The 20,211-nt window shown below is 41.2% G+C and overlaps 1 protein-coding gene across 6 annotated transcripts in view; it reads left to right on the top strand.

The window, feature by feature from the left end:
• LOC121280930 (vascular endothelial growth factor C-like) overlaps nucleotides 1-19,169 on the top strand; it is a 78,612-nt gene extending 59,443 nt beyond the window's left edge. For 4 of the 6 annotated variants that reach the window (XM_041193363.1, XM_041193361.1, XM_041193364.1 and 1 more), the window contains 3 exons: nucleotides 9,433-9,545; nucleotides 11,499-11,835; nucleotides 14,894-19,169. In XM_041193363.1, the coding sequence (XP_041049297.1) occupies nucleotides 9,433-9,545; nucleotides 11,499-11,835; nucleotides 14,894-15,011 (568 nt within the window). In that variant the 3' untranslated portion in view covers nucleotides 15,012-19,169. The remainder of the gene's footprint in view (nucleotides 1-9,432; nucleotides 9,546-11,498; nucleotides 11,836-14,893) is intronic. The other 2 variants (XR_005943766.1, XM_041193366.1) reach the window with 2 other exon arrangements.
• Nucleotides 19,170-20,211: the final 1,042 nt, after the last annotated feature.

Here is a 20,211-nt window from a genome sequence, read left to right as displayed (position 1 = left end):
CAAACTGAGCTAAAACTGCTTTTCTAGTTTTCTGTGTATGTGTGTGTGTGTCTCTGTCTGTTGGGAGTGGGGTTCTCCCTCTCTGAACCCCTGTTGCTAGGCAAAAGCACAGTCTTTATAAGCCTTGTTTTAAGTTTCCTTTACCACTGCCCTCTCCACTTCAAGGGTCACAAAACTCATTAGAAATGCAGGTATACAAACAGCTTTAGATTTGCTGTCTCCGCTCAAAAATGAAACCAGATCCCAGGTTTCACCTTTTCAGCCACCAAAAGAAAAAAATATAAATTAAAGATATACGTTATTCCTAACACACCCAAATACACATATAACTTACTTACACATATAACTTACTTAAACTATCTCTATTTCCTAACACGTTACTGAGGTCCAGCCTCTAAAATTGGCTGGGCTACTTGCTGATGCTGTCAGACAGGCTGGCTGTGTGATGGGTCGCTTTACTTCCCAGGAGATAAAAGCTCACTAAATATTGATATTTCACCCTGAATTTTAGGACAATGGCATATGCTGTATGTGTTGCGTGATGTGTTCTTCTATCTTGGACTCTAGGCGAAGGACTTGATTCTTAAACAGGCTGTAGGCATACTCTGGTATCTGCTCAACACTTGTTTATTGGTACTACACTAAACAGGTTAGAGTAGGTATGTTGCACCTCAGCATGATTCCAACCTTTCTCTTTCTCTCTCTCTCTCTCAAGAGAGTTTAACGCATGATTGACGGGTGTTAGTGGTACATTATAATCTATGTTATATATTAGCATATTCCATCTGTTAACCCTTACAATAAACACCCTCCCAAGTATATTATCTGCATTTAAACAACAACATGGAATTATGTCTTTAAATATTTACATTGCATTTTTGTAATTTCCATTTTTATAATTACAAATTCTAGCCAACTCCAATTCCTACTCTTCCCCTTCCCGAGTCTCAATCCTGAGAGATTCAACCTCCCACGGTATTCTCGTCCCTTAAGGAAGGTGTGCTGGAGACATGAGAGCTTTCTTCTAGATCTGGTAGGACATCATCATCTGCAGAATAGGACAACACTTTGTCAGCATAGCTGGGAAACAGAGTGTAGGTTTCAGGATGACTGATCTGCAAGGACAACAAGATTTTTCAATGAAAGATGATCCAAAGGAGAAGACTTGAAGAGACTTTGGACCCTCTGGGACTAGAAGAGAGTCCCAGGTGAGTTAAGGTGATTATGGGGTGTATTTCACCCTGAATTTTAGGAGGAACTGAGGAACTTGTTGCTCCCTTGAAGGACTCTGGGGAGAAGCTTCATAAAAGGAATGATCTTCAACTTTGGGAAGACTGTCACAGTTGTATCCTCCGCTCCTGTGTCAAAGATTGTAAAGGCATTGAAGATCTGAGATTTTAATTAACTTAGACGACAAAGGAAAATACAACCAACATCCTGTAAGACTGTCAGGGAAAAAAGAGATGATTTCCCAATGATATTTCTGGAGGACTGTCTACTTTCTGTAGGCATTGGTAAGAGCGCCACACTTCTCTCTGTGTAATGTTGCTCCACTAGGGCAATGGGAAGAATTGCTGAGTATACGGAGACAATCTTCTGTAATGAGACAAATTTCCTGTAGGCAGTCAACTCAGGGACAAAGCTGCTGTAGAGGATTCTGCAGCTTTAGAAGTGTTAAAGATTCTGCCGTAGCTTTTGTGCTCACCTCCAGATCTGGAGGGAAGACTTTCAGTTGGGACTGAAGTATGGGTGTCAATTGATTTTTACCCTGAGCAGGTCCTAGCTCTTTAGCCGTGTGATCCTCTGTAGACTCTGACCTGGATTCAGGCAAAGCATCCTCTGTGGAATATTCTTCATGGACAACAGGAAAAAAACTAGGCAATATATTGGTAGATTCAGCGGAACTAAGAACTGAATGTTGCTCACCCATTGAAAGTAACATTGACTCTTTAAAAAAGGATACCAGGGACTTTATGTGATGCATCCATCAACAGGTAAGATGAATCATTCTCTAGGACCTCAACATCCAAGAAATCACACAGTCCTACAAGGAATTCTTCCTCATCACTCTCTGGTAAGAACAAATTCAGGACCAGCAGGTCTTCAAGGGGATGGTCACCATCTGCTGCAGTGCCTTCTCTATCCTCCACCTCTGGCCTTATTTTGCGATTAACTGAGAGATTCATAACTTCAATTTCTGCCCTAGGTGTAATGGATGGTGTGTCTGTGAAATAGAGAAACTTACTGCTGAGTGTATAAACTTCCTCAGCTTTTGAAGGCTGAATTTCCACTGCTTCTAAAGAAAAGAATAAAGACTATTGCATGAAAGACAATGATTTGTTCGAATGATAAGAATCTCTGCTTTTTCGATGACTGCTATAAGTATGGCAACCTCGCCGCTCAACAGAGATGTACATTGGTTATGAAGAACATAGAGCGAATCAACGATCTGTCACTCCTTGTAGCTGATAGCAGCCACAATCCTTCCTTTGGTTGGAAGGTCTTTGCCACTTGGACCTTGTAACTTGATATCTGGTGGGTCATTGCTGAAGACAGTTGAACTCATCTGTTAATACATTAACACCAACTCTGGCATCAATTTTAAAAGAAATAACAAGGCCTTGAATTTGAATTGTAACTGACCAGTAATCTGGATAAAGATTAACTACTTCCCCAGGACAGATTTGTCTTGGTTGACTTTCCATTCCCTGGAAGGAATATGTTTCATAAATGCTTTCTGGTCTTCAGTTTGGATTAAAACCGTTGGACTTACAGAATGCTTGAAATGTCCAGTTTTGTCATACTGGAAGCATTTCTTGGCAGTCTTGGTGCCTATGCTGGAATTTTGCACCACAACACAAGCATCTCAAAATAGCTGCCGGCGTGGCGCTTTGTGCCCTTTTGGTTTGTTTAATAGGCTTTCATATGGGTGGGGCCACTGCCCGTTGTCCTACCCAATCTACAGAGTCAGGTGAAGTTTCCGGGTCATCACAAATTATAGCCTGATTAAGTGCTCAAAGCTTGGCCTGCCTCACGTAGTAAGATCATCTTTGGTCCCAGAAGGTCGGACACACACAACTATGTGATCGCGGATTAGCTCATTCTTCCGCTCCCCATATCCGCAAGAACTAGCTAGGGGTAGATTGCTTAGGGACAAATCAATCAACTCCCCAGGTCACTGCGGTCGCTGGTTAAACCGTACTCATTCAATTAATAAATTTTGCTTCAGGCTAAGATAGATGTCAAAGGAATCAAAATCTGCAGTGTTCTCCTGCCTTAGGAGAAATTCATCTGCTATTGGACCTACTGCATAAAGAAAGGAACTAACTTAAGCTTTGGCTCCTTTTCGTGAAGACCTGATGCTGCCCAGTACTGGAGAAAATGTCATTTCCATATCTTCCACTGCTAGTTTTACTGTGGGCCATCCAGGCAGTCAAATGGGTGGGGCAAGGGCAAGACTGCTCTCTAGGTACGGTCCTTGTTACCTCTCTTCAGTATACCTCTTTCTGCTGCAACTTTCTTTGAGATACTTTCAAAGATAGTTCCTTCTGTGGTTCCTCTTTAACACTGATGTGTTATTTTACATCAAGGTCTCCATTGCTACCACCATGTTTCAAGATGGAGATATCTTGGACTCTAGGCGTAGGACTTGGTTCTTCAACAGACTGTAGACATATGTTGGTATCTGCTTAATACTGGTTTATTAGTACTACACTAAACAGGTTACGGAGTAGGCACGTTGCAACTTGGCATGATTCCAACCTCTCTAGAGTCTAACGTATGACCGACTAGTTTCAGTGATACATCGTCATCTGTGTCATAAGTTAGCATATCATCTGTGAACCCTTACACTATAGTATGTATAACACTGCCTCTGCTATACTACATGCTCAGTAACTCCCAGTTACAATAATCACCAGCCTCAACTTTAACTTAACTTTGTGTGGGCAAAGGCCAAGTCAGGGGGATGAACTGACCCCACCTCAGCATTGAGAGCACCTGGGCCTCATCAGAATACACCGTGATAGTTTCCTGTCCGAAACTAGGGGGAAGTTGCTGGTAGGGGCTTCAGGGGGGCCTCCCAATCTGGGAAGGGCCAAGTTAGGTCATTTTTGGGTTGAAGGGACAGCCCAGGACAGGGAAGGCCTGATCTCATAAGGGAATTTAGAGAAAAGAAGACTGCTTTCCATTCTTTACACTTCTAGCCCTGACCCCTCTTCCTGCTAGGCAGGCCAGTCAGGAGAGCCACAACACTTCCGTGCGGGCCTCTGTTTAAAAGCAGTGGAGTCCCAGTGATGTTACTGGAGTCTAACCTGCATATTTAAAAACTGATTACATAACTTTCTGGCAGGTGAATCTCTCACCTGCATAGACTAGGTTAAAATTGGAACCTTCAAAAAGACCGTGGGACTTTAAGGATTAAATCTTGTATGCGATGCCAAGTGAGCAGAGTTAAAATGGTCCCTTCTCTGTTAAATCCCAATTCTCTATTATGACTCTAACTTCAGTATGACTCTTGGCTGTAGCAATGACTGTCACTTGTTCATTGTCACGGGATTCTATACTTCCTTACTTTTTTACATTATTTGATTTTCCTTGATGGAAAAAAAGACCTGCAGTTCACTTCCCTGAGGGATTATATTAGCTGTAAATATGTTAGAACATTCAGGGGCCAGTGACTGCTGTGGCTCTGAGCCAACCTGTTATAAATGTCTTCTGCTAAAAGTCTGTTTGCTAGATATACAGATTTTCCAAGTTATTTTAATTGGACCGAATCCCTGATAGGAATGGTCATGAAGTATAACAATGGAAAACAGTAACATTCTGCTCTGTAAATCCAATAATCTGAATGAACTTTGAGAATTCTGCTCATTTGATGGAGTATGCCCAAATTTCTAAGCCATAGAATTTTACAGCACGGAAGAAGCTGCTTGGGCTATTGTGTCTCAGCCTGCTTCCTGAAAGAACTATTAATTTCATCCTTTCCTCTAGCTTTTTCACTCAATTTTCTTTTTTCAAATATTTGTTGACTTTCCTTTAAAAAGCCGTTTTGAATTCTGCTTCCACCAGTGCTTCTGAGAGGCCAGAATTTTTTCTAAATCTCCCTTTGTTCTTTGGTCAAGATTTTAATGGTTATTTAGGTACTGGTGCAGAACTGATGGAGTTAGTTTTACCCAATTTAATTCATCAAAACCTCTGAGTTTCCATGCACACATTAGATCACCTCTAAAACTTATTTATTCCTGTGAAAAGAACACCAGATTCTCCACTGGGGTGTAAATGATTTAATTATGAGGATAAATTGCATAGGCTAGGCTTTTGTTCTTTTGAATATTGAAGATTAAGGGGTGATTTAATTGAAGTGTTTAAAATGATTAAACAATTTTATAGGGTGGATAGTGAGAAACCATCTCCCCTGATGGAAGAGCCCAGAACAAGGGTGCATAACCTTACAATTTGAGCTCGGCCATTCAAGGAGATGTCAGAAAGCACTTCTTCACACAAAGGATAGTGGAAATCTGAAATTTTGTTTCAAAAAACTGCTGAGATTAGGTGTACTGAAAATTTGTTCACACTGAAATTGATAGATTTTTGTTAGGCAAGTGTCAAGGGGCTTAATGGTCTACTCCTGTTCCTATTTCTAGCCTCTCCTCATAACAAAGCTTCTCATCTTTGGTATGATCTCATTGAACCTATTCTACACCTTCTCTAAACATTAATGTTCTTCCTAAAGTAAAGTTGTTTGACATTAATACAAAATTTTCTCCAACTGAACATCAAGAAGATCTAAACTCCTGCTTTCTGCACCTGCCAAAAACTCCATTACACCCTTTATTAAATGCACCTTATCTCTTAATGCTCACTTATGTTGAACGAGACTGCACATACCTTTTGTGTTCTGGTAAATCTAGAACTGAATTCCAAATCCCATATCCTATTGATGACCAAAACAGCTTATTTTCCATCACTAGCACACCAAACCTTAAACCACTGCTGCCAAAGCTATTATTCACACCTCCATCGTCTCTAGACTTGATTCCACCAATACCTTCTGTTATGGCCTTCCAATCTCTACTCTTTGAATCCCTTTATTCTGGTTCTTACCTTAGCCATAGCAGTGAAACCATGGCCTGAATTTTTAAGATGGCGGGGGCTCCAAAGAGTTGGCAGAGAACACATCCCTGCCGACTCCAGCTGCCCCACAGCCATTTACACTCAAACAAGCATTGATTGGCAGTAGGCAGGACATCAATCCTTCACTCAGGAAGAAGTACTGCCTTGGAGAGCTGCCAGCCAATCTGATTGGCCAGCAGCTCTCCAGCCTCTGCAGCAACAGTGCTACAGTGGCTAGAAGAGGAACTGCATGGAGCTGCCTAAGACTACGTCCCAGGAACCAGAGACCCAGGTAAGTGTCAGGAGTCCAGGGCGGGGATGGTAGGGAAGGCCTGGCGGGTTGAGAGGTCTGGAGGTCACTGGGCCTTAAGGGAAGGGGCTCCTTAGTCAGAAGGGGGCTTCTGATAGAGACGCACACCCCCCTTCCCGCTCAAGATCTAACTTTCTTTATTTCCGGGTTTCCTCCATGGATGTTCAATCCACCCACCAGCCTAAAAATTGAGGCTGGGCAAGAAATACCTCAACTGGGGCAAGGGTGGGCTTCCTGTCCAAGGCGTAAAATCGCTGCAAGGTCGGGGAGGGTGGGAACCCGGTCCCTGTAATTTCACGCTCCACCACGCCTAAAAACTTGCCGGGGGAGGTGGGGTGGGATTGGGAGCATAAAATTCTGATCTATGTTGATCAAAGGCACCAATGGCATCACAAATAATCAAAAACACCACTGCCAATAGCCTGTCCCATTTTCCCATCATTCCCATCCCCCGGCTACATTGGTTCTTTATGCCCTGATGGATTATCATTGTCTACAAGTTGCTACATAGCTTCACCCTCTGCAGCTTTCTCCATTCTTACATTCTTATTCCATCCTCCGGTCTGGTAAAGGCCTCCTGCACTTCCATCCGCTCTGGTTAGCTCAACCTTATTCCACAAGAACCTGTTACCAAAGAACATCCTCTACATCTCTTAACTTTTATAAACCAGTGCAAAGTACATGACTTTTACTAAGGTTTCAGTCAAGTTTCCATGCCCTTCAGAAAGAACTTGCTACCTGTTCCTTTTCTCTTCTGCAAATCCTCTTGGGATGTTTTTCCCAAGTTCAAAGTTCCATCTAATTGCAAATTGTTGCTGCAAAAGTACATTTGATGACATTTTGCTCCCAGTCAGGAGTCTCTTCTGCCACAACAAAAACAGAATTACCTGGAAAAACTCAGCAGGTCTGGCAGCATCGGCGGAGAAGAAAAGATTTGACGTTTCGAGTCCTCATGACCCTTCGACAGAACGTCTCTTCTGCCAAGTGTACAAATTGCTAAATATGATGTTTAGAATACAGTTTTCACTCTCACCAGGTGAAGCTCCATGTTGTTGAAGTGCAAGCTTCAAATATTACTTTTATTGACCCTACAGTTTCTTTTCAATGAAGATTAGTATTTCTCAACAATTGGCAGAGAGTAACTAATGACGAAAACTTTTAGTTACTTCCAATGGACAGATGTCTATGTACTCCTAACCTAGCAGATTTTGCTGCAGTTTCTATAGCATGACGATGCTGAGCTTTATAGATTTCTTCATTTAAAGGATGTTAACATCAATTTGTAATAGTGGGTCACTGAATGTTTGATTTGATCCATTACTGTATATGTAAAAAAAAATCTTTCGTGACATACTGAACTTACTCTTTTTTATTGGGATGATTGGTAGAGTGAATATTAAGTTCAGAACCTTATTGTGTTCCAAGTTACCAACTAATGGCTGTCATCTTAACAGCTCCTCAAAACCCATTAACTGCAATAAAGTGGGATACGTTAAAATGATGGGAACTGGCTGAGGACATTCCTTTCAAATGAAACCCGAGTTTTGCTGAAGAAAGAACATACTGTCGAAGCTTTTTGTCTTGCACACATCAGGACAGATTCGTAAGAACACCAAATCTCAGAGGCAACAACAATCTATACTGCATGGGAAGAGGGTGCTGATTGGTTGGCAAATGGGCTCTGATTGGTTAGAGGTGTTGCGATGGAGAATGCACCAGGAAACAGTTAACTGCCAAGCTTTTGTTTAAATTCAAACTCGACCAGAGTCCACTTGCCAACCAAATCAGTGCAATCCTTTCAAGCAATATAAATATTTGCTCCCTTTGAGATTTTGTATTCTTATGAAACTGTCCTAATGAATGCAAGACAAAAAGCTTTGGCAGCATGTCCCTTTTTTCAGCAATACTCAAGTTCTGTACTACCAAGCAATTATCAAATGAAACCATGTCCAAATCACATTTTTATTGTGTTGCCCCTGAAGCATGAGTCATTTTAACCTGGCCTGCCCAATGGGAACCCTTCAGGATTTGATGGCCACCTGTTTCACAGTCTGTTTGATCCTCTCAGTTTCCCACCAGGTGATTCATAACTAGTAAAGGGTGTATGAAAACTTAAAGAAAGTCACTGGCTGGTGGGTTTTCCAAAAGGCTAATTGTAAGTCTACCACTTAGTGTAGCACTAAACTATACTGAATGCCTGCACTCCTTGAACTCATTGACCTACATGGGATCCCAGTTAAGCCTCACCTTGGTTTTAAAATTCTCATCCTTGTTTTAAATCCCTCCATGGCCTAAATATGTAATCTCTTCCAGCCAATTACAAGCCTCTTTAATATCTGTGTTCAACAACTACTGACTCCTTGCACATGCAGATTTTAATTGCTCCACCATTGGTAGGCTATGCTTTCAACTGCCTGGGCCCTAATCTCTAGAATTCCTTCCTTAAATCAGTTTACCTCACTTTTCTCCTTGAAGACACTCTTTGGAATCTACCTCCTTGACCAACCTTTTGGCCATCTGACCTAATATCTCTATACATGGCTCATCGTCAAACTTTATAATGGTCTCGTGAAATACCTTGGGAAGTTTTATTACATTAATGATGCTATATAAATACAAGTTATTGTTGTTGAGTTAGTTGATATTATCCAGCATGGTGGTGACGCTGTGCAATTTGTTTCTGTCAGGGCTTAAAAAAAAAACTTAACCAGGGTTCCAGCTCCTTCCTGTTGTCCAGAGACACCTCTGCAAAAAGTATTTGTGGATTTGGCGAAAGGACAGGATCAGCTTTGGCTGCAATGTATCCAGAGATGAACAGTTAACCAATATTCCTGACCTAGTTCCACTTAGAAAGAATGATCACTTGTGTAAGTTCTGTGCCAGTGCCTGGGGAACTGTTCTCCTGCAGTGGAACGGAATGTAACCTCCCACAGTTGAAAAATGTAATCGCGATCAGACACATTACTAGATGGACCTAACAGCTAATTTCCAAATGTTTCTCCCCATAGGTGCGTTATGGAGAACAAAACATGTCCGCATGGTCTCACCTGGAATCCCCATTACTGCAGATGTGTCACTGAGCATGAGGTCTTCAACTTAGTTGCTGGCAATTCAGAACCAGGTTATCAATTTGCTTGTCTACACTTGTAATTTTGGTCAGAAATTATTGCTAAGGACACTTTTGTTAGACCGTAGCCAAGGGAGGAAGACCTGCGCTCATTCTGTAGGCTGTGTTCCACAATGTAAATAAGCCCAGTCATATTACTGACCCATTAAAATGGGAGATAACAACTTTGTCTTCAGGGAAGGGAACCAGTGTTAATTATGTAAATATATGAGCAGAGGGAGTCTTTAACCTTCAGCTACAATGGGGTTGCAAAATGGATGTCAGCTGATCGGCCACCTGTACTTCAAGGATCAGAAATGGGTAGCACATGTACGAGTTTACAATTGCTCATTTTCCATACCCTCCGAAAATGATTATCACCCCATGGAGTCGGGGTATTGTATGTTAGCTGTCCCATAGCCAATCTATAAAAGTGGAAACTGAGTTTCTATAAAAGCAGAACCCATTTGCAGACTCCACAATTTGTGCAAAAATAGCAAACACACTGACATCACTCTCCCAAAACGAAATGATGTACATCAATACATTTGATCAGTGCAGTGTTACCTGGATACTATTCCAGCAGACTTTATAAAAGCGCAGCACTAATTAGAAGAAACTTCATATCAGCAGAATATGGTTTATGATATTAATTACAATTATGCTTTAAAACTATAAAACATTTCCATATTCAAAATAGCCAACAGTTTCGAATATCTTTGCAATTTATACAGTAGCCTCAAAATAACTGCATTGATAACATTTGAGTGATGTTAAAATTATGGTAGAGTCTTCTGCTCATGGAGGTGATGAGCTTGGAGGCAGAAGGGGCACTTAATTGGGGGGGTGGTGGCGGAATTAAGTTCTGGGCGGGAAGGCCCATGATCGACCTTCCTGCCCCACCACCAGTTAAGATCCTTCAAGTGGCCAATTAATGTCCACTTAAAGACCTCTTTCCTCCGCTGCTGGGATTAACTCAGCTCCAAATGGGCCTGCCAACATTTGGCCTGCACAACTGGTAAAAGAGTGCAGGTCATCTGTCACCTAGTTTAGGGGGGTGGGGGTGGGGGTGGTGTGGGTTGTCCCTTGATCAAAGATGCTTAGTGCCTGATCGAGGACATGGGCATTGGGTAGAGAGTAGCCGCTGAGAACCACCTCCTGCCTTTGCTCGCGACCATCATCCCCCCACCCCTTATTATTTACCTTTCTCTTGGGTCCTCGGATTTCGGGGGCTGCTGTTCCATCAGCAGCCACAGCCTCCTCCGTGGTGCTGTGGACCTCTAATTGGGCAGCAGATCCAGGCAGGCGGGACTTCCACCTCAAGGACAAAGGCTCGCTGATATCCCTGGATCTACCCGATTGACATAAAATCTGGCGGGCCTCCCAAAATAGAGGCAGCATGGGTCTCTTGCCTGCTCTCCAGCTGGCAGGCAAGACCCTCGCTGCCAATGAAGGTTGTGCCCAATGAGCCCATATCATAACATCCGCACCATATGTTGATGCTGCCTTAAGTGAGGGAAATACTTTGTATGCATGGTGCAGAATTATTGGGAAATGAAAAGATCAGTAGAAGTTATCTAGTAAAATGTCTTTCTACTTGAATCCTGCTTGCTCACTTAAAACAATGTGTGAGGTGCTATCTAATAGAGTGATATGAGGAGGAGACCTGATTGCATTGTTCTTGTGAGTTGCCAAACTTATACATTCCGCCAGGCAGAATCACTGAAAAGAAGTGAGAGGAGAAAGAGAAAAGAAGCAGAGGCTCTGAGCTCTTCCTGCACACAGACCCATAAAGGAGATGTTTTCAAAAATCTGGGAGCAGATTATTATCTGCCCTCTGATGGATTGTTTGGAAGGGGAAAGTAAAAGAAAGAGTGAAGAAAAGTTAAATTAAAAAGAAGAAAAAAGAAGTAATGGTAGCTGTAATAATATTGGATGTTGCTGACATTTCTTCCACATTCTTGTCAGATGATAGCGAAAGTGAGATGGATGACTTTTGTGGGCCCTACATGATATTCAATGAAGATACGTGCAGCTGCATGTGCATGAACAGACTTTCCATATCAAGCTGTGGCCCCAATAAAGAATTTGATGAGAGTACCTGCAAATGTGTTTGTAGCAACATGGAGCATCATGGCTTTTGTGAACCGCAGAAGGAATGGGATGCAGATGCTTGCGAGTGTGTGTGCAGGAAGAACTGCCCAAAGAATCAACCTTTGAACAAAAGTAAATGCACCTGTGAATGCACAGAGTCAGTGTATTCATGCTTTCGCAAAGGGAAGAAATTTGATCCACAGACATGCAGGTGATCAAATTTTTACAAACCATTTGTCAATATCACATCGATTCTAATCTGTACAACTTGCTTTGAAATTATTGAAAGATTTATGGAACAGGGAGGACGGTGGACTGACACCTTAATAAGGAGCTGAATGGATTTGTCCTAGGAAGGACACTGTGTTCATTTTAATGTTTATTTTATTTATCCTTTTACAGGATGTGGGCATCACAGGCAAGTTTGTTGCCATCCTTAATTGCCCTTGAGAAGGTGGTGGTGAGCTGCCTTCTTGAACTGCTGCAGTCCATGTGATGTAGGTACACCCAGAGTGCTATTAGGGAGAGAGTTCCAGGATTTTGAGCCTGTGACAGTGGAGGAATGGTGATTTGGTTCCAAGTCAGGATGGTGTGTGGCTTGGAGGGGAACTTGCGGGTGGGAGTGAAGGAGAAATCAACAGTTAATGGTGTGTGAGAAGTCTCTGAATGGAGCAAACTTAATGGGCTGAATTATAACTTCTTATTCCATATTCATTAATGAAGCAATCATCACAGTCTAAAAATATATTTATATTTTGCTTCCCTAACATGTTCCTTCCCATTCTCTAAGAGAATACATCCTGAGTGTCACTGATTTACAAATTTCAAGTCTGGTGCAGATACCTCCTTGGATTCAGTGGCATCAGTCACTGCTATAAACAAATCTCACATCTTTTATGTTGTAGAGTTGACTGGTACCGCTCAAAATCTAGCTATACAATAGCTTAACCCAGGGGTTGCAAAGAATATGTGCCTGTTGACATACAAATTTAACATTTGTGGAACTCTGCTGTGCATAAAATGGCTGCTGCATTTGCTGGCAAACAAGTGACCATTCTCAATGGCTAAGAAATGCTTTGGGATGTTTCGAGGATGAGGAAAGCACTATATTGATGCACTTTTGATTGTACTTTAAACTCTCATCTTCTCCAAACTTTCAATAGCCAGAATTAATGAACATTCTGATGGTATGGCTGGATAATAAATCAAGGTTTATTCTGTAGAATTTGCATGACAGAATGTGTGTAATGATTACAGTACTCTATAAAAAAAACTTCTCCTACAACCCTTCCCACAACATAAAAGACGTTAAACTGCTGCAAATAACAGATGGAAATTTCATTTATTGTTTTATTTTTCTATTGCATGAGCTCTAACTTGGATAACCAACCTGATACGTCTTAACTCATAACAGACCAGACCCTGCTTTCACAAGCTTTGTCAGTCCCAACTGATGCTGAACATAATTTTTCTCTCCTATGTTTTCTTCTGAACTCAGGAGATGGAATTTTTACCAGACTGTCCTTGCTGTGCTCAAATGGATCAAGTCAACTTGACCAGAGTACAAAAAACTTTAATTTATATAGTGCCTTTCACAATCTCCAAACATTTCAAAGCACTTTACAGCCAGGAAGTGTAATGTAGGAAACTTGGCAGCTAATTTGTGTGTAGCAAGCTCCACAAACAGCAATGTGATGATGACCAGATAGCTTGTTTTTGTAAAATTGACTGAGAACTTCAGCACAAAAATCAAGGCTGACACCCCAGTGCAGTATTGAGTGAGTGCGGCACTGTTAGAAGTGCATCTTTCAGAAGAGATGTTATAAACTTAGGCCCCACTCAGGTGGACGTAAAAGATCCCATGGCACTATTTCAAGGAAGAGGGAGAAATATTGGCCAGGGCACTGCAGGGGATAACTCCCCTGATCTTCTTTGGAATAGTGCCATGGGAACATTTACGTTCCTGAGTGAGGCCTCAGTTTAAGGTCTCTTCCAAAAGACGACACACAAAAGTACTGCACTGGAGTGTCAGCCTTGATTTTATGCCCAAGTCCTGGAGTGGAACTTGAACCCACAATGTTCTGACTCAAAACCACTAATGCTACCAACTGAGCCACATGCTGTAAGTATGAACACTCACTGAAATGTCCAAACTAACTTAAGTAGCCTGGTTAAGTAAAATATCTCATCCTAATCCACACTGCACGACTCCAGTGTCACATGAAATTAACCCTCAATGGTTAACTAGGTTCAACTCAATGGTAGCATTTTTAAGGCACGTTAATTGCACCTAGTTAACCCCCTTGCCTCCTCCCCCACCGCCATCACTCCCCACCCCATCCACCATTGCAGCATAGTCAGAAATCTTAAAACATGACTATTATTCATTAAGGGAGATAATGGTGTATGTCACTATTTCTTGCATTGTCTCCCCAGCTTCTCTCAACGTCGACAGTGTACCAAAGACAGTTGCGTTACACATTATATCACTTCCAAGTTTCCCCCGAGTAGTCCTGGGTTTAATTGTCCTCTGGCCTTTGCACATGCCCTCTAGTTGATACCACTGTCCTAGCATAGCCAGCATCTTGAAAAGGTGCCCTAAGTGTTAGGCAGCCCTAAATTCTTCCATATAATGTATGTGAGTATGTTAATTCCAAAGTCAGATTAAAAATGCAGCACTAGAACGACAGCTGATTTGCAAGGTTATATTTGTAGTGTCTCGCATTCACACATCCATCCAGATCTGGATTTTCCAGTTTATTTAGCTGCACAGATACAAGACTACTCTTTCATGGAATCAGCTGTATTCTTATGAGGTAACTAAGTATAATATTGCACTGTCAAGGCTGAACAATCATGGAATAAGTCAGACAACAGACCATGGGTATGCATCCTAATGATGTCAGTTCACAAGTTACCCAAAATATGGCTGCACTCTTGTGCAGAATCTTAAATGAAACAAAATTCTAGGCAATAATAATTGAAATGAAATTTAGTTTCCAAATACGAAGGCTAATTGATAAAGACCACAGGTGATGATGGAGATGGCAAAGGCGAATAATCTAGAAACATGACTGATGCAGGTCACATGTGCGGTCATATATTTTAAAATAAATCCGATGATCAGATTTAACTTGCGCCTAAAAATATTTGATCCCGATAATATTCTTCGGGAGACTGGCCTGAACAACATGATTCCTTCTGTCAATGGCTTGTATAAAACATGTAATTTTTTTCTCTCTTTCCTTCCCTTTTGCAAAAAAAAACAGGTGCTACAGGTTGCCTTGCAGAATTCAAGTGAAGCAGTGCCAGTCAGGCTTTTACTTCAGTCATTATGTTTGCAGCTGCCTTCCATTATACATGAGGGAATACCAAACTGAAGAGTGATACACAAACTGCTTTCTACTTTGCCTTGCTTCATTAATGAAGAATTTAACTTTTCAGCCTGCAGCACTTACAAAAGAACTTTTCTATTGGGATTCTACACAATCTAGTAGGTACGCTGGGCACTGAAAACATACATGATATACCAATGAGATGTCCCAGAGTAAGTGGTTTATGGTTCATTTCTTACATGTTTCACCTATTTTTTTTATATAAAAAAGGATTGAATCCATGATCACAACAGAATATTGTAAACAACTCTCCAAAATCTAATATTACTTCAGAACTGATTCAGCTGTGGGGCGAAAAATTGAATAGTATTGACCAGGTTCTGTGTGGGATGTATTGTTTTGCACAAAGCAATGCTTTTATTGACACAGGAAGATTATGCAACTGGAAATGAGTTCTGATGCTTCAGAATGGATATGTTTGTTTTGTAAATCTTGTACCGCTTTTATGCTGCTAATGTAGCAGTCAAGATGTGCAAAATAGGTTAAGCAATATGAGAATTTACCAGTTGAAAGTCAAAAAAGTTGTCGTAATTTGTCTTTCACCAAACACGTTTATAATCTGAGTTACAACTACCAACTGAGCTTTCTGCTCACAGTAATTAGCACTTATTCAAACAATAATTTACAGCTGATAAACACTAAGCTACTACCAAGTTTCTGTTAAATTGGAGTTTCCTTCACAGCTTTTAAAGTTCTAAATTAAATTCAAGAAGTTGAACTAAAAATTTATACTAAATTTCAGTTAAAAACTACACAGCCCCTACTTACCAGGGTTCCACTTGCACCAAATTCCCAAATTCTGTATTCGACACACTCTGTTCTGCAACCCCTCTGTGCTGACAACTGACTATGTTTGAGATAGCGATGACATCAAGAGACCATATTGGCGTCTACGATTAGAAGTTATTTATGAACTGATGAATCCATCACCTGGAGTTGAAAATCTTCAGTCATTAAATAATTTCCATGTCACCTTGAAAAATTTGAGTCAATCAATTTCTCAGCATGAAAATAGATAAGCTATGCTAACAAATATACTATATGAAACAAAAATAATTAAACATTAGGAAAGAAAGTCTTTGGCTGTGAATTTCACGTTTAAACTTGCATAATTACTGTAACTGTCAGATTTTTTCTAATCAATTTCTTGAAGGGTGAGACTGCTGTTTTGAAGTGTATTTTCTTCCTATCCATTTTGAGTCACTCTTGGGTGAGAGGCAGGCAAGCAGGCTGAAAATTAGCTCTGCCTGCTGCGTACAAGTTCCCCAGCTCCATCCTACCTCTAGTCTATTTTTGCAGAGATGAGATTGAGGCCACTATCCACCCACACATGGTAGGTAGATGATCAGGTTCATTAAGAGCCTAACTGACACCATTTAAAGGATGACTGGGTGCAGGAACAGATATAAGCTGCCTTTTAGAGGGGCACTTCCTCTACCTCCACTCTGATCCGCACAGTGGTGGCCCGCCTGCTGAATCTATTTTTTAATTGAAGATTTAAAAAGGTGGAGCTGTTTTGAAGTACCCTCTGTCTTACCTTCCATTACAGCCTGCTGCTCATCTCAAGTTGGAAGACCTCTGATTGGTCCAATGCATGACTGTTCTCTGCCCCACCCTCCCAGAGTTGGTTTGGGACTTGGAATCCAATCCCACCTTCTGTTTCCTGTCTCCGGGGGAAAATCCAGCTCCTTATCTCGAACCTACTTTGAAGCCTCTCCTAATATCTATGAAACAATTGGCGAGGAAATATACAACAGGCAGGCAGTTGCTTCTTCATGATCTTCCCTTTGCCCTGGAGAAGTATTTGGCCTTTGATCAACAATTCCCTATGATGATGTCCAATAATGGGAAATCAAGGATGAAAATTCAAATCAGGTGATATTGGAACATAAAGCCTGGAACAGTCAGTCACAATGTCCTCCCATAAAATGCCAATAACCTTTTTTTGTCAGGGTAGTCTGGCAATAAACTCCTGAACTTTAACTAAATGGCATATAGTCAGCACACAGGTCATTTATTGTTTCACACACTTCTGATTTGCAAGTTCATCATTTAAATTAATTCCATTTATGCTTTCCTCTTGTGCATTAAAGCCAGTCCTTCCAGCCATGACCAAACTGGGGTATGAATTTGATTTTTTAGCTTATTATTCTTTTCATTATCTCACCAATCTTTCTGGCTGCCCACTTTCTCCAGTACCTTTGCCTTACAAACAAAAAATGCTGCTAAAGTATACACATCTGAAACATTGTAAGTTGACTTCCCTTTCAGATGCTGACTCACTGCTGTAGTACATATAGTATAGGTCATTTTCCCATCATGCCTGTGCCAATTCTTTGAAAGAGCCATCCGGTCCACCTTTTTGCTCTTTTCCCACAGCCCTGCAAAATTTTGCCTTTTCAGGTATTAATTGGCCACTTAAAGGCCTCAATAGGCCTAAGAGTGGGCACCTTACCCACTCCTGGTATTATGGGGGTGGGGTCAGGGCTGAGCGGGAAGGCTGTAGGCTACTCATCCATAATATGTAACATCACTACCCCACTGCCAAAAACATGCGGGGGATGGGGCCAGCGCATAAAATCTGGCCCATGGCATTAACCAAAACTCTCTTGGTTCTTTTGCCAATTATCTTAAACCTGTGCCCTCTGGTCACAAATCCTCCTGCATTTCCTGTATATTTCCAGCATTTTCTATTTGCATTTTGTATATTTAGCATTTGCAGTTTTTTCTATGCCAGTCAACTTCTTCAGTTAATTTCCCAAGAGAAGTACAAGAGATACCCATATAGAAGAAGGCTATTCATCTTACTTTTCACATCTGGGCTGAACCATTCAAGTAAGAGCTGTTGTTCTGGATTGCCATGCTATGGTGGAGCATTGTGTTGAAAACATTAGGGTGAATCTGGATAAGAAAAAGAATGATATTGGCCATAATTTTTTCAGTGATGTTTGCGACCAGCAGTAATTTGATTTTGCTACTGACAATAATATAAAGAGCTTAATTAACTTAACTCAGTTACAAACTTCTGGTAGCATTATTGTTCAGATGTCAGTGGATGGGTAGGTACGACTACTTAGGGGTGGCTGAATAACATTAAAATTATGCATTTTCTGATGCTGGGGTCCCATTCAACTTAGGAGTCAATATTTTATACTGTTTGAAAAATTAGTGTACTTGTTGATTAATTATATCCTTCAACCAAATTTTTGCTCACTTTTAAAACACAAAATTTTGAAAATAAGAACATTGCCTCCTTTGATAATTCATTTTACAGTAAGTGGCTGTACCCTACAGATCAGGATGGACCCAAGTTCAGTTTCCGATCTATGCAGTTAGCTAATCTTACCTTGGGCAGTGATGGGTTTGCCACCAAAGGACTCAGCCCTTCTAGGCTATGGAGAGGGTATGGGATCTGGCAAGGTTTGCTATTCCCCAATTCAGCCAACCTTGTTGCAAGGACATAAATCCGGACTTTGAGTGATGATAATACTGATCTTGGTCATTGTTAGATCACTTTAGGAGTTCAATCATGTGCCAACACATCATCAAAGTTGGTGCATCAATAATAATTACTTGCGGAAGGTACAGGAGGGCAACCAATGCCAGGGGGACTGTAACTCAGCATAGTCAAATTAGGAAAGATGGGGGAAAATGTTGTCCAGGGAGAAAGAAAATCTTTTTACCCATTTTACAAATACTGTGCCATGATGATCAGTGGTTAATACTCTCCATTATTTTACCTTCTGGCATCGTTCTAGGAACTAATGGGCAACAGTGGAAACTATTTTCTAATGCATCTATTCAGCCAATTCCTTGGTATCTCAATCCAGGGATATGTAATAATTAACAATGAATGTGTTTAGGTTGGTGTTATTAATGCCACATTAAAAGCGAGCACAAGTTATTAGCTGTTTCACTCCATACATAGTCACACAGGAAAAATACTTTCCGTGAAATGTTTTTGATTACACTATGGGTAATTTTCTATACAGAAGCTGTGAACATATGTATTAAACACAAATTTACTTTATCAAAGACAAATTAATTGTATATTTATTGCTGGCTCAATGTAATACTGTGTTTTAAGATGTGTACTAGATTTTTTTAACCACGGAACTTTTTTTTAAAATAAAAAAATTATATTTGTAAACTGGTTTGTATGTGTTCAGCATCTCACATGGGTTTGGGAGGGGCAAGGGACGGGGTGTGGCAGGGACATTTCACCACTAAAACACTTCTCACTTGCAAAATATAAAAAGTGTTTTGCATCTCTAGATCAGTGATGTAATATTCCTCATTGATTTTGCTAGTGCTGTTGGGAGCATCAGTTAGAAAAAAGAGAAGAGCAATCCATGATTGAAATGAATTGGTGCTAACTTGATAGGCTGACTGGCCTGGTGTTCTAAGCTTTATGTTCCCTAGCCAGATGACACTACTTCATGGGCAAGTCTGGGGATCCATTAGAGGGCATTAGACATTTTGTTGAGCAATTTCTAATCCTCAATATTGACTCAAAGTAATTAGGTACATTCAGTGCTGTCTGGGCTACATACTTTTACAAACACATGCAAAAAGATATGATATTAAAGAGTAATATACAAGAAGAATTTTCCCCCCGTTGGGGGGAAGTTCAGGAGTGGGCACAGGCAGGAGGGGACCGCCGCCATTTTACATGGGCAGGCCAATTAAGGCCTGCCCGGCGTGACGTCTGCCAGGAAGCGCTATGCGCTCCCTTTGCGGGGGGGGGGGGGGGGGGGGTGGAATTCCCTCAGCCGTGCCTCAGGGAGATTGGTGCCAAATTTAAAAATGGTAAAGATGCAGAAACAAAACTTCCTTGAGATGTCCCCTCATGTGACACTGTCACATGAGTTGGGACATGTTCATCACTTTAAATCAAACATTTATTAAATTTTTTAAAACCCTCATGAAATCTCATCCCACCAGTGGATGAGGTTTCATGCTTTTTCTGAAGCCCACCAGGGCTCCCAGCCTGCCCGCCAACCTTAAGGTTGGGTGGGCAGGTCCATTAATTATGTCAATTACTTTTTAAATGGCCTCAATAGGCCATTGACAGGAGCACAGCTAATTCAGCTGCGCCCCCGCTGACCTGAAAATTGAAATGACGCGGGGTGATGTCGGGAGTTCCGCCCGGTGTGATCCTGAGTTATTTTACACTTTGGTGAGCAGTCCAC

The sequence above is a fragment of the Carcharodon carcharias genome, chromosome 8 (assembly GCF_017639515.1).
Source record: "Carcharodon carcharias isolate sCarCar2 chromosome 8, sCarCar2.pri, whole genome shotgun sequence".
NCBI classification, from domain to species: Eukaryota; Metazoa; Chordata; class Chondrichthyes; order Lamniformes; family Lamnidae; genus Carcharodon; species Carcharodon carcharias.
Note: the sequence above shows the minus strand (reverse complement) of the source record. Positions and strands in the feature narration are given on the sequence as shown.